Below are 12424 nucleotides of genomic sequence, written 5' to 3'. Positions count from 1 at the left end.
TGTGTGTGCGTGCACATGTCTGTGCCTGATTTCATCAATAAGATCAGTTAAGTTTCTGTTTGAGGCTAAACTTCAATGAAATTGGAAACACTGGGTCTCAGTTCTTGTATATTTACACATTGAATACTGCACATTATTTCATTGTTGTAATGAATACACTGATTTTCAGATGGGTGTAATGCAACAATATACTATTGAAAGCAGACAACATGCCAAAGAAACAACAAAATGATGAAGACTGGACAGCTGGTCAGAGTTCTTCAAAGCAGAAACCTCCACCTCAGCATCTCTGCAAAACTACAGCCTGCATAGTTACAAGGGGACAGTAAATGATAGGTTCATACTTTTGTCTTCTAAGACTGATCCACTGAGTGCATTTACTGTTTTTCCAAAATGTTAACCATGCTTTAAGCAATTGGTTGGATCAGTTCTCAGCCCCCTCCTGTTCATACTCTACATCAGGGGTCTCCAACCTGTAGCTCAGGAGCTACCAGTAGTTCTCCACCCCATTTCAAATAGCTCACCAAGGTATTGTTGAATTATATATATTGTGCTGAATAAGTACAATTTGATTAATTACCATTGTAAATCTACGATATTAATGGCCAGTTTTGTGCACTAATAAATGAATAATCGTTTATATGTTAGCTATCTAACTGTCCCTAATCTAAGGCTGTGACTCTTATATTTACTACATTTCTTGCAACTGTTAAAATAAGTAGCTCTTTGGCATTTTTGTTTTGTAAAGGCTCACCAGAGAAAAAAGGTTGGAGACCCTTTCTCTTCATCCTCCCCCCTGGGTCATATAATCCTTCCCCACAGCCTCCAGTTCCATTGCTTTGCAGATGACATGGACTCTGCCTGTTCACCAAATCCATAACCCCAGCCACACATTCCACCCTCACAAACTGCATCTCCAATATAAAGTCAAACTTCCTCCAACTCAGCTGCTACAAAACAGAAATAATCATTGGCCCCAAAACACTCGCCAAAAACCCACAATAACTTCACCCTCTCCACTGACGACTCCTCAGTCTCCTCCTCCTCACACCTCTGTAACCTTGGTATCTTTGACCAGACCCATCTTTTGAACACCACATCAAACACATCACTAAAAACTGCCCTCTGTCACCTCCAGGACATTGCTCGCCTCCACCCATCCCTTTCCCCTCAGTCTGCTGAAACCTTCATCCACGCCTTTGTCACCTCTCGCCTTGACTGCTGCAATCGCTGCTCTAACGGTTCACCCTCCAAACTCCTCAACAGACTCCAGTACATCCAGAACTCTGCTGCCCGCCTCCCCACCTGCACCTCTCCTCCCATGAACACATCACCCCTGTCCTCAGAGATCTCCACTGGCTCCCCATCCCTCAGAGCATCCAATTCAAACTCCTCACCACTGTGTACAAGTCCCTCCATAATCTGGCCTCCACCTGCTTCTCTGAGCTCCTCCACCACCACACCCCGACCCATGTCCTCTGATCAGCTGACGCCAACCTCCTGTGTCCCCCCAGCAGGAGGAAACATAAGACCTGGGGGGACAGGGTCTTCTCCACTGCTGCCCCCACCCTCTGGAACTCCCTCCCCAAACACATCAGAGACTCATCCACACTCCCCATGTTTAAAAAAAAAAAAAAAAGCCCTAAAAACCATCTCTTTAAAACCCATCCATCCATTTTCTTCCGCTTATCCGGGGCCGGGTCGCGGGGGCAGCAGCCTAAGCAGGAACTCCTAGACTTCCCTCACCCCAGACATGTCCTCCAGCTCCTCCGGGGGAATCCCAAGGTGTTCCCAGGCCAGCCGAGACACATAGTCCCTCCAGGGTGTCCTGAGTCTTCCCCAGGGCCTCCTCCCGGTGGGACATGCCCGGAACACCTCCCGAGGCGCCCAGGAGGCATCCGGAACAGATGCCCGAGCCACCTCAACTGGCTCCTCTCGACGTGGAGGAGCAGCGGCTCTACTCCGAGCTCCTCCCGTGTGACTGAACTCCTCACCCTATCTCTAAGGGAGCGCCCAGCCACCCTGCGGAGGAAACTCATTTCGAGCGCTTGTATCCGCGATCTCGTCCTTTCGGTCACTACCCAGAGCTCATGACCATAGGTGAGAGTAGGAACGAAGACTGACCGGTAAATCGGCAGCTTCGCCTTTCGGCTCAGCTCCTCTTCACCACAACGGTCCGATACAGCGACCGCATCACTGCCGAAGCTGCACCGATCCGCCTGTCAAACTCACGCTCCATCCTCCCCTCACTCGTGAACAAGACCTCTTTAAAACCACCTTTAATAATAATAATAATAATAATAATAATAATAATAATAATAATATGTGTCAAGCAGAGAATGTCTCCATGAGACAGAAACGTGAGTCTGACACTTCAGCTGCAGAGTCTGAAACAGCTACATAGAAGGCACTGATCAGTAAAGCTTTTAGTTGGGTGCATGACCAGAGAGAAACTGAAGTTATGGAAAAGGGTCAGGTTGTTAAACTTGCTCATCTCACAGCTTTGTGTAATGAAACCTTAACAGAATTCAGAGAAGCGGCTGTTGCTGACATCACTAGTCATAACCTCAGACAAAAAATGGTCAGACTGTGCTTGTGTTACCATGTACTGTTTGTGACAACATTCATAAAACTTGCCTCCTTGGCAAAAAGATCAACTCCTCTGTGCACAGCAGGTCTTCATCACTGAGTTCCAGAGCTTTTTTCTCTAAATTTTTGTATACACTTGATTGGAAGCTGTATCTCTTGCCGGACACTTACTTCACTGCACTACTACTGCAAAATATGCAATAACTCCTGAACAAAACTAAAGAATCCACAAGCTCACGTTTCTGTTTCATTGAGAAATTGTCTTGACACTTGCTTAAAGCATTGTTAGCATTTTGGAAAAAACATGTGTTGGCAGCTTTTATGGTCGTCATAATCCAAAGACATCAGTAACTGATTCAACAACATCTTGCTAACCAGCACAATCAAATGTTTGTGTGTGAAGTTTCTTTTTTATATCATGGATCGCAGTAAATGCACTCAGTGGATCAGTCTTAGAAGACAAAAGTATGAACCTATCATTTACTGTCCCCTTGTAACTATGCAGGCTGTAGTTTTGCAGAGATGCTGAGGTGGAGGTTTCTGCTTTGAAGAACTCTGACCAGCTGTCCAGTCTTCATCATTTTGTTGTTTCTTTGGCATGTTGTCTGCTTTCAATAGTATATTGTTGCATTACACCATCTGAAAATCAGTGTATTCATTACAACAATGAAATAATGTGCAGTATTCAATGTGTAAATATACAAGAACTGAGACCCAGTGTTTCCAATTTCATTGAAGTTTAGTCTCAAACAGAAACTTAACTGATCTTATTGATGAAATCAGGCACAGACATGTGCACGCACACACACACACACACACACACGTACACACACCATACTTTGTCTCCCACATCTACTTTGGTTGGTTGTTATCTCACAATCTGACAATAGTTAATGTTCAGTCTAGGAGTCATGGACGCCTATAAAAGGACACCAATCTCCCAATAGACTCAATCTCTTCTTATAACCAGAAAAAATGATCAGCGTCTCTCACAATTGTCTTTGGAAAATAACTTCTGATGGGATGTTGCATGAAGGGTCAGGATGTTGGTTGGTTGTGTGAGTTTGTATGTGTAACCTGGTTACCATAGTTTTATCTTGCACTCTGACCTTGAGTTTTAATATTAGTCACTATTAATGTAATTAATATTATTCACTTTTAATGTAATTCACTTCATATAGTACAGCAGTACATAAGTCAACTCTTTTCAAATATTGTTTCTATAAAAAAAATCCTGCTTATTCCCATAAGTAATGGTAAAGCCTGAAAGTTCTGCCTCCTGCCGATTTGAGGTACAGTGAAGAACTTTGGTCATAGCAGGTGTTTCCCTCTAGATACAAAGGTCATCTTGGGCTTAAATTGAAGCTTATGAACATGGGAAGTCTTTTTTATGTACATTTGAGGCAGTGATATATGCAATAAAATGCTTGAAAATGATCACTTTTGATGACAATTTGTCAGGCGGACAGACATTTTTTAGTCTTTTAGGATATATTGAGGGTGATATTTGACAGTAGAAAGGCAGCAAGCCCCAAAATATTTTTCTGCTAGTTTCCCCCATGTGTCAGGATACACCATGCCAAATTTAAGGGTTATTTGACCATGTATGCGGTTTCAGTACCTTAATATTTACAGTTACATAATTTCGCAAATAGCTTTTCTTAAAAAGTGTGTTTTTGGGCCCTGAGACCAAACGGGGCCGAGCTGGGGTTGGTCCCTATCAACTCGTTATGGCCCAAGATATAAGATAACAGGAAATAATAGTGAAAAAAAGGTAGTAAAAAACATCCTGAGGGGTGGACCTGGCTCCCAGCCTATTATAAATCTGAAGATGAATCCAGGACGTGTCGTGTTGTTTTCAGGTCTGTGTTTGATGGCTCAAGCACAAGTGTGTTGTTGTGCGTCTGTTGTGTGTTGGTGTATGTTGTTGTGCATCTGTTGTGTGTCAGTTGTGTTGTTGTGCGTCAGTTGTGCGTTGGTTGTTGTACCTGTGCGTCCGGGTGGCGTTGTCGTGTGTTGGGTTGTGTTGTTGTGCATCTGTCGTATGTCGGTGTGTGTCAGTTGTGCGTCAGTTGGGTTGTTGTACCTGTGCACTGGGTGACATTGTTGTGTGTCTGTTGTGCGTCAGTGTGTGTTGTTGCGTGTTGTTGTGTGACAGTTGTGTTGTTGTACCTGTGCGCCTGGGTGGCGTTGGTGTGTCGGTGTGTGTTGTTGTGTGTCGGTGTGTGTTGTTGTGTGTCAGTGTGTGTTGTTGTGTGTCGGTGTATGTTGTTGTGCGTCAGTTGTGTTGTTGTGTGTCGGTGTGTGTTGTTGTTCGTCAGTTGTGTTGTTGTGTGTTGTGTGTTGTGTGTCGGTGTGTGTTGTTGTGCGTCAGTTGTGTGTGTTGTTGTCAGTGTGTGTTGTGTGTTGTGTGTGTTGTGTGTGTTGTGTGTGTGTTGTTGTGTGTCGTGTGTGTGTTGTTGTGTGTCAGTGTGTGTGTGTGTTGTGTGTGTCGGTGTGTGTTGTTGTCGTCAGTTGTGTTGTTGTGTGTCGTGTTGTGTGTCGGTGTTGTTGTTCGTCAGTTGTGTTGTGTGTGTTGTGTGTTGTGTGTGTTGTGTGTGTGTTGTGTTGTGTTGTGTTGTGTGTGTGTGTGTGTGTTGTGTCAGTTGTGTGTGTGTGTGTGTGTGTGTGTTGTTGTTCGTCAGTGTGTGTGTGTGTGTTGTGTGTCTGTGTGTGTGTTGTTGTGTGTCAGTGTGTGTGTTGTGTGTGTGTGTTGTTGTGTGTCGGTTGGTGTGTGTTGTTGTGCTGTGTGTCAGTTGTGTGTGTTGTTGTGTGTCGGTGTGTGTTGTTGTGTGTCAGTGTGTGTTGTTGTGTGTCGGTGTGTGTTGTTGTGCGTCAGTTGTGTTGTTGTGTGTCGGTGTGTGTTGTTGTGTGTCGGTGTGTGTTGTTGTGCGTCAGTTGTGTTGTTGTGTGTCGGTGTGTGTTGTTGTGTGTCAGTGTGTGTTGTTGTGTGTCGGTGTGTGTTGTTGTGTGCGTCAGTTGTGTTGTTGTGTGTCGTTGTGTGTGTGTTGTTGTGTGTGTCAGTGTGTGTTGTGTTGTGTGTCGTGTGTGTGTGTGTGTGTTGTGTGTCAGTGTGTGTTGTTGTGTGTCGTGTGTGTGTGTGTGTGTTGTTGTGTGTCAGTGTGTGTGTGTGTGTGTGTTGTTGTGTGTCGGTGTGTTGTTGTGTGTCGTGTGTGTGTTGTGTGTGTGTTGTGTGTGTTGTGTGTCGGTGTGTGTTGTTGTGTGTCAGTGTGTGTTGTTGTGTGTCTGTGTGTGTGTGTGTTGTTGTTGTCGTGTGTGTGTGTGTGTGTGTGTCGGTGTGTGTTGTTGTGTGTCGGTGTGTGTTGTTGTGTGTCGGTGTGTGTTGTGTGTCGGTGTGTGTTGTTGTGTGTCGGTGTGTGTGTTGTTGTGTGTGTGTGTGTGTGTTGTTGTGTGTCGGTGTGTGTTGTTGTGTGTCGGTGTGTGTTGTTGTGTGTCGGTGTGTGTTGTTGTGCGTCAGTTGTGTTGTTGTGTGTCGGTGTGTGTTGTTGTGTGTCTGTTGTGTGTGTGTGTGTTGTGTGTCGTGTGTGTGTTGTGTGTGTGTGTGTGTGTGTGTTGTGTGTCGTGTGTGTGTGTTGTTGTGTGTCGTGTGTGTGTTGTTGTGTGTCGTGTGTGTGTTGTTGTGTGTCGTGTGTGTGTGTGTGTGTGTGTGTCGTGTGTGTTGTTGTGTGTCGGTGTGTGTTGTTGTGTGTCGGTGTGTGTTATTGTGTGTCGGTGTGTGTTGTTGTGTGTCGGTGTGTGTTGTTGTGCGTCAGTTTGTGTGTTGTGTGTCGGTGTGTGTTGTTGTGTGTCGGTGTGTGTTGTTGTGCGTCAGTTGTGTTGTTGTGTGTTGTTGTGCGTTGGTTGTGTACCTGTGCGTCCGGGTGCCGTTGTCGGGGAAAGTCCCAGGTGAAGTAAACAGACTCAGACTCGGACACGGTGCAGTTCACCATGAGAGGATCTCCAGACCTCAGGACCACAGACGACGACGAGAGGTCCACCAGGAGCTCCTCTGGACCTGAGGACGAGGACGAGGAAGAAGAAAATCAGAAAGAGACGAGTAAATGTCATGAGAGAGTTTCACCTGCACGGCATTCTAGGACTAAACCAGGACTAAACCAAGACTAAACCAGAACTAAACCAGGACTAAACCAGGACTAAACCAAGACTACACCAGGACTAAACCAGGACTAAACCAAGACTAAACCAGAACTAAACCAGGACTAAACCAGGACTAAACCAAGACTACACCAGGACTAAACCTGAACTAAACCAGGACTAAACCAGGACTAAACCAAGACTACACCAGGACTAAACCAGGACTAAACCAAGACTAAACCAGAACTAAACCAGGACTAAACCAGGACTAAACCAAGACTACACCAGGACTAAACCTGAACTAAACCAGGACTAAAGCAGGACTAAACCAAGACTACACCAGGACTAAACCAGGACTAAACTAACTGTAAATTAGAATGAAACCAGATCTGAACCAAGACTAAACCCGGTCTAAGGTCTGTTTTTCTGTTACTGTTTGTTTAATTCCACACTGCGGAACATCCCAAGCACAGACATAAATCTCCATGGAGACGGGCAGGTGTTGGACCCTCCTGTGTCTCTGTGTCCTCACCGACGGCGCTGTACACGTAGAAGACCTGGGACAGCGCCTCCTGCTGGCCGCGGCGAGCGCTGCACACGTACGACGAGTCGTTCAGCTCCGCCGTGAAACCCAGGGCCGGATCGAACCGGATCGGACTCACCGGGATCCTGTCCGACCCCGAGCGCTCCCAAAGCTCCGCCTCCAGATCCGGATCGGACACGGAACACGGAACCAGCGCCACCCGAGTCCGACGCATCACCACCGAGTCAGAGGACGGCACGAACCAATCCGACGGACCTGAGGCCACACAAGCCAATCAGAGACGAGCAGGGACACACAGGGCCAATCAGAGACGAGCAGAGACACACAGAGCCAATCAGAGACAAGCAGAGACACACAGAGCCAATCAGAGACGAGCAGAGACACACAGAGCCAATCAGAGAAGATGAAAGTCTCTTTAAAGCGGCTCCAGTTAGATCAGTTTAATGCCACACTGCGGAACATTCCAGACTCACCTGTCCCGGGCACGAACAGGTCCAGTGTCCGGCTCTGGTCCGAGTCCGGTTCGGAGCAGGTGTATCTCCCGGACTGTCTCCAGGTGGCGTTCGAGAGGCGGAGCACGGAGGAGGAGCCCAGGTCCTCCACGGACACGCCCACAACACCGTCTCCAGGCAACGCCCAGGTGACATCACTCCAGCCCGAGCACACCTGAGCGACAAGAACCAGGTCTAAACCAGGACTAAACCAGGTCTAAACAAGGTCTGAACCAGGTGTGAACCAGGTCTAAACCAGGACTGAACCAGGTCTAAACCAGGACTAAACAAGGACTAAACCAGGTCTAAACCAGGTCTAAACCAGGACTGAACCAGGTCTGAACCAGGTCTAAACCAGGTCTAAACCAGGTCTAAACCAGGACTAAACCAGGTCTAAACCAGGTCTGAACCAGGTCTAAACCAGGACTAAACAAGGACTGAACCAGGTCTGAAGCAGATCTGAACCTGGTCTGAACCAGGTCTAAACCAGGTCTAAACCAGGTCTGAACCAGGACTGAACCAGGTCTAAAGCAGAACTAAACCAGGTCTAAACCAGGACTTAACCGGGTCTAAACCGGGTCTAAATCAGGTCAAAACCAGGTCAAAACCAGGACTAAACCAGGACTAAACCAGGACTAAACCGGGTCTAAACCAGGACTAAACTGGGATTAAACCAGAACTAAACCAGGTCTAAACCGGGTCTAAACCAGGACTATACCGGGTCTAAACCAGGACTGAACCAGGACTTAACAGGTCTAAACCAGGACTGAACCAGGACTAAACCAGGACTAAACCGGGTCTAAGTTCTGACCGTGGTGTAGTTGGAGTTCTGTTCGAGGACGACTCTGGAGTCTGAGGGGAGCAGCTCCAGGGAGACGACGCCCCCTTCGGGAGCAACGAGGAACAGACCTAAAACACACACAGAATGACCAATCACAACGCAGCATCAAAACACACACACACACAGACCGACCAATCACAACGCAGCATCAAAACACAAACACACACAGACCGACCAATCACAGCGCAGCATCAAATCAAACACAGACCAACCAATCACAGCGCAGAATCAACACACACACAGACCGACCAATCACAGCGCAGCATCAAAACACACACACAGACCGACCAATCACAGCGCAGCATCAAAACACACACAGACTGACCAATTACAGCGCAACATTAAAACACACACACACACAGATCGACCAATCACAGCGCAGCATCAAAACACACACACACACACAGACCGACCAATCACAGCGCAGCATCAAAACACACACACCCACACAGATCGACCAATCACAGCACAGCATCAAAACACACACACACACAGACTGACCAATCACAGCGCAGCATCAAAACACAAAAAGTTAAATGTTTATCTTTGTGTTTTTCTCTCACCCAACAGGAAGTGGAGCATCAAACTTCCTATGCTCACCGTCGCCATGGAAACGCTTCTCCTACAAAATAAAAGCATGAGTTTAAGAGCCATGCGACGAATTTTAAAAAAACAAAACAAAAAACTGATTAACTTAGAGCCAGATCAAAGTTTGTTTAGACCTGGTTTAGTTCTGGTTTAGTCCTGGTTTAGTCCTGGTTTAGTTCTGGTTTAGTTCTGGTTTAGTCCTGGTTCAGTCTTGGTTTAGTTCTGGTTTAGTCCTGGTTTAGTTTCCTGGTTTAGTCCTGGTTTAGTTCTGGTTTAGTCCTGGTTTAGTTCTGGTTTAGTCCTGGTTTAGTCCTGGTTCAGTCTTGGTTTAGTCCTGGTTTAGTTCTGGTTTAGTCCTGGTTTAGTTCTGGTTTAGTTCTGGTTTAGTCCTGGTTCAGTCCTGGTTCAGTCTTGGTTTAGTTCTGGTGTAATCATGGTTCAGTCCTGGTTTAGTTCTGGTTTAGTCCTGGTTTAGTTCTGGTTTAGTCCTGGTTTAGTCCTGGTTTAGTCCTGGTTTAGTTCTGGTTTAGTCCTGGTTTAGTTCTGGTTTAGTTCTGGTTTAGTCCTGGTTTAGTTCTGGTTTAGTCCTGGTTTAGTACTGGTTTAGATCTGCTTTAATCCTGGTTTAGTCCTGGTTTAGTTCTGGTTTAGTTCTGGTTTAGTTCTAGTTTAGTCCTGGTTTAGTTCTGGTTTAGTTCTGGTTTAGTCCTGGTTTAGTCCTAGTTTAGTTCTGGTTTAGTCCTGGTTTAGTTCTGGTTTAGTTCTGGTTTAGTCCTGGTTTAGTTCTGGTTTAGTTCTGGTTTAGTCCTGGTTTAGTCCTAGTTTAGTTCTGGTTTAGTCCTGGTTTAGTTCTGGTTTAATTCTGGTTTAGTCCTAGTTTAGTTCTGGTTTAGTCCTGGTTTAGTTCTGGTTTAGTTCCTGGTTTAGTTTTGGTTTAGTCCTGGTTTAGTTCTGGTTTAGTCCTGGTTTAGTTCTGGTTTAGTCCTGGTTAAGTTCTGGTTTAGTCCTGGTTTAGTTCTGGTTTAGTCCTGGTTTAGTTCTGGTTGTGTTTTTCCTCTTTAGTGGAAAAACACTTTTTTCTCTGTTTTTTCGGTTTCCACATTCCGGCGTCTCGCCAGAGCCAGCTGTGCTCTAATAGGCTGAGCCCTCTTCGCTGCGCTGTGATTGGAGCATTTGAACTTTTCCTGCGCTGTGATTGGCTGAGACACAGGAATGTGGAAGCTCTGTGAAAAGCATCAGTGAGAGGTAGAGAAGTCTGACACACTCAGGCCTGATTCAGTCCTTCTTTAGTCCTGGTCTAGTCCTGGTCTAGTCTTGGTCTAGTCCTGGTCTAGTCCTGGTCCTGACTCACCTGTCACTGTCTCTCCATGCTCCTGCCAAAGAAACAGAACGTTATTTTAAGATCAAATAAAGTGAACAAAGTGTCTTGCCCAACGACCCCAAAACAACAACACCAACTCTACATACAAACATACATACATACACACACACACACATACATACATACATACCTACATACAAGCACACATACACACACACACACACACATACATACATACATACACACACATACATACATACATACATACATACACACACATACATACATACATACATACACACATACATACATACATACATACATACACACATACATACATACATACACACAAACATACACACATACATACACATACATACACACACACATACACACACACATAGATACATACACACATACATACATACATACATACATACACACATACACATACATACATACATACACACATATATACACACATACACACACATACATACATACACACATATATACACACATACACACATATATGCACATACACACACATACATACATACACACACACACACATACACACAAACATACATACTTACATACATACATACACATACACACATACATACACACATACATACACACACACATACATACACACACACATACATACATACATACACACATACATACACATATACACACATACATACACACAAACATACATACACACATATATACACGTACACACACACATACATACATACACATATACACACATACATACACATACACACATACATACGTACACACACATACATACACACAAACATACATACACACATACATACACATACACACATACATACACACAAACATACATACGCACATACACACATACATACACATACACACATACATACGTACACACACATACATACATACACACAAACATACATACACACATACATACATACATACATACATACATACATACATACACACACACACACACACACATACATACATACATACATACACACACACACATACATACATACATACATACACATCTTGTTGTTGTAATTATGAGGACCCCCCTCAAAACGAGATGGCGATCTCAAGGGGCTTATCCTCCAAACAAATAAATTTAAATACACACATACACATACACACACATACACATACACACACACACACACACACACAAATAAAGACACACACTGGTGCCAGTTCACACTGATGTTGCATCAGAGTGAAAGACACATACTCACAACACAACAGATTATAGATGTGTGTGTTTTTGGGACTCTAAAGCTGCACAACAAGACGCCTTTTCACAGAACTTTACACTGACCTTTAGTTTTTACAAAAATAATAGTAATAATAATAAAATCTCTTGTCTGAACTGAAGCAACGTTCTGGATCAAGCGTGTGGTCGTTTAATTAGTGTAATGCTTCTACTACTCCTCCTCCTCCTCTTCCTCCTCCTCCTCTATTCTTCCTCTCTTGCCTAATTCTTCTTTCTCCTCTTTGTCTCCTTTTTCTCTTCCTCTTTTTTCTCAAACACAAATCAAATTCCTGGCTGTGGTTTTGCTCTGCTCTGATTGGACGTTTCAGTCATGTGACTTTTGTTTCCATTAAATAAATCTCCTACTTCCTCATCTCCTACCTCCTCGTCTCCTACCTCCTTGTGCCCTACCTCCTCGTCTCCTCTGTCCTTCTTGTGCTGCTGTTCTTCTTGTCCTGGTTCCGGTTCAGTCCTGGGCTTGTCCCGCTGTAATCCTGCTCTGGTCCCGGTTCTGTCCTGGTTCAGTCCTAGTCCTGGTTCAGTCCGGTTCAGTCCTGGTTCAGTCCCGGTTCAGTCCTGGTTCAGTCCCGGTTCAGTCCTGGTTCAGTCCCGGTCTCTCTCTGGTCTC

The 12424-nt window shown here is 45.0% G+C and overlaps 1 protein-coding gene across 5 annotated transcripts in view; it reads right to left on the bottom strand.

Moving 5' to 3' along the window:
* Positions 1-12424, bottom strand: part of LOC110174958 (platelet-derived growth factor receptor beta-like) — a 37346-nt gene extending 24922 nt beyond the window's left edge. For 3 of the 5 annotated variants that reach the window (XR_008631603.1, XM_020941067.2, XM_020941069.2), the window contains exons 1-7: positions 12208-12424; positions 10539-10560; positions 9163-9221; positions 8570-8667; positions 7741-7933; positions 7256-7522; positions 6498-6643 (exon numbers count right to left, since the gene is read on the bottom strand). Coding sequence is in view for 4 of the 5 variants with exons in the window: in XM_020941067.2 (XP_020796726.2) it covers positions 6498-6643; positions 7256-7522; positions 7741-7933; positions 8570-8667; positions 9163-9208 (750 nt within the window). In the remaining variant the exon portion in view is untranslated. Of the gene's footprint in view, positions 1-6497; positions 6644-7255; positions 7523-7740; positions 7934-8569; positions 8668-9162; positions 9222-10538; positions 10561-11574; positions 11596-11862; positions 11884-12207 lie in introns of those variants that run through there. The other 2 variants (XM_055149038.1, XM_055149039.1) reach the window with 2 other exon arrangements.

Source organism: Boleophthalmus pectinirostris, unplaced genomic scaffold (assembly GCF_026225935.1).
Source record: "Boleophthalmus pectinirostris isolate CB_2022bp ecotype Guang Dong unplaced genomic scaffold, ASM2622593v1 HiC_scaffold_12, whole genome shotgun sequence".
Taxonomy (NCBI): Eukaryota; Metazoa; Chordata; class Actinopteri; order Gobiiformes; family Gobiidae; genus Boleophthalmus; species Boleophthalmus pectinirostris.
This window is presented reverse-complemented; position numbering and strand designations above follow the sequence as displayed.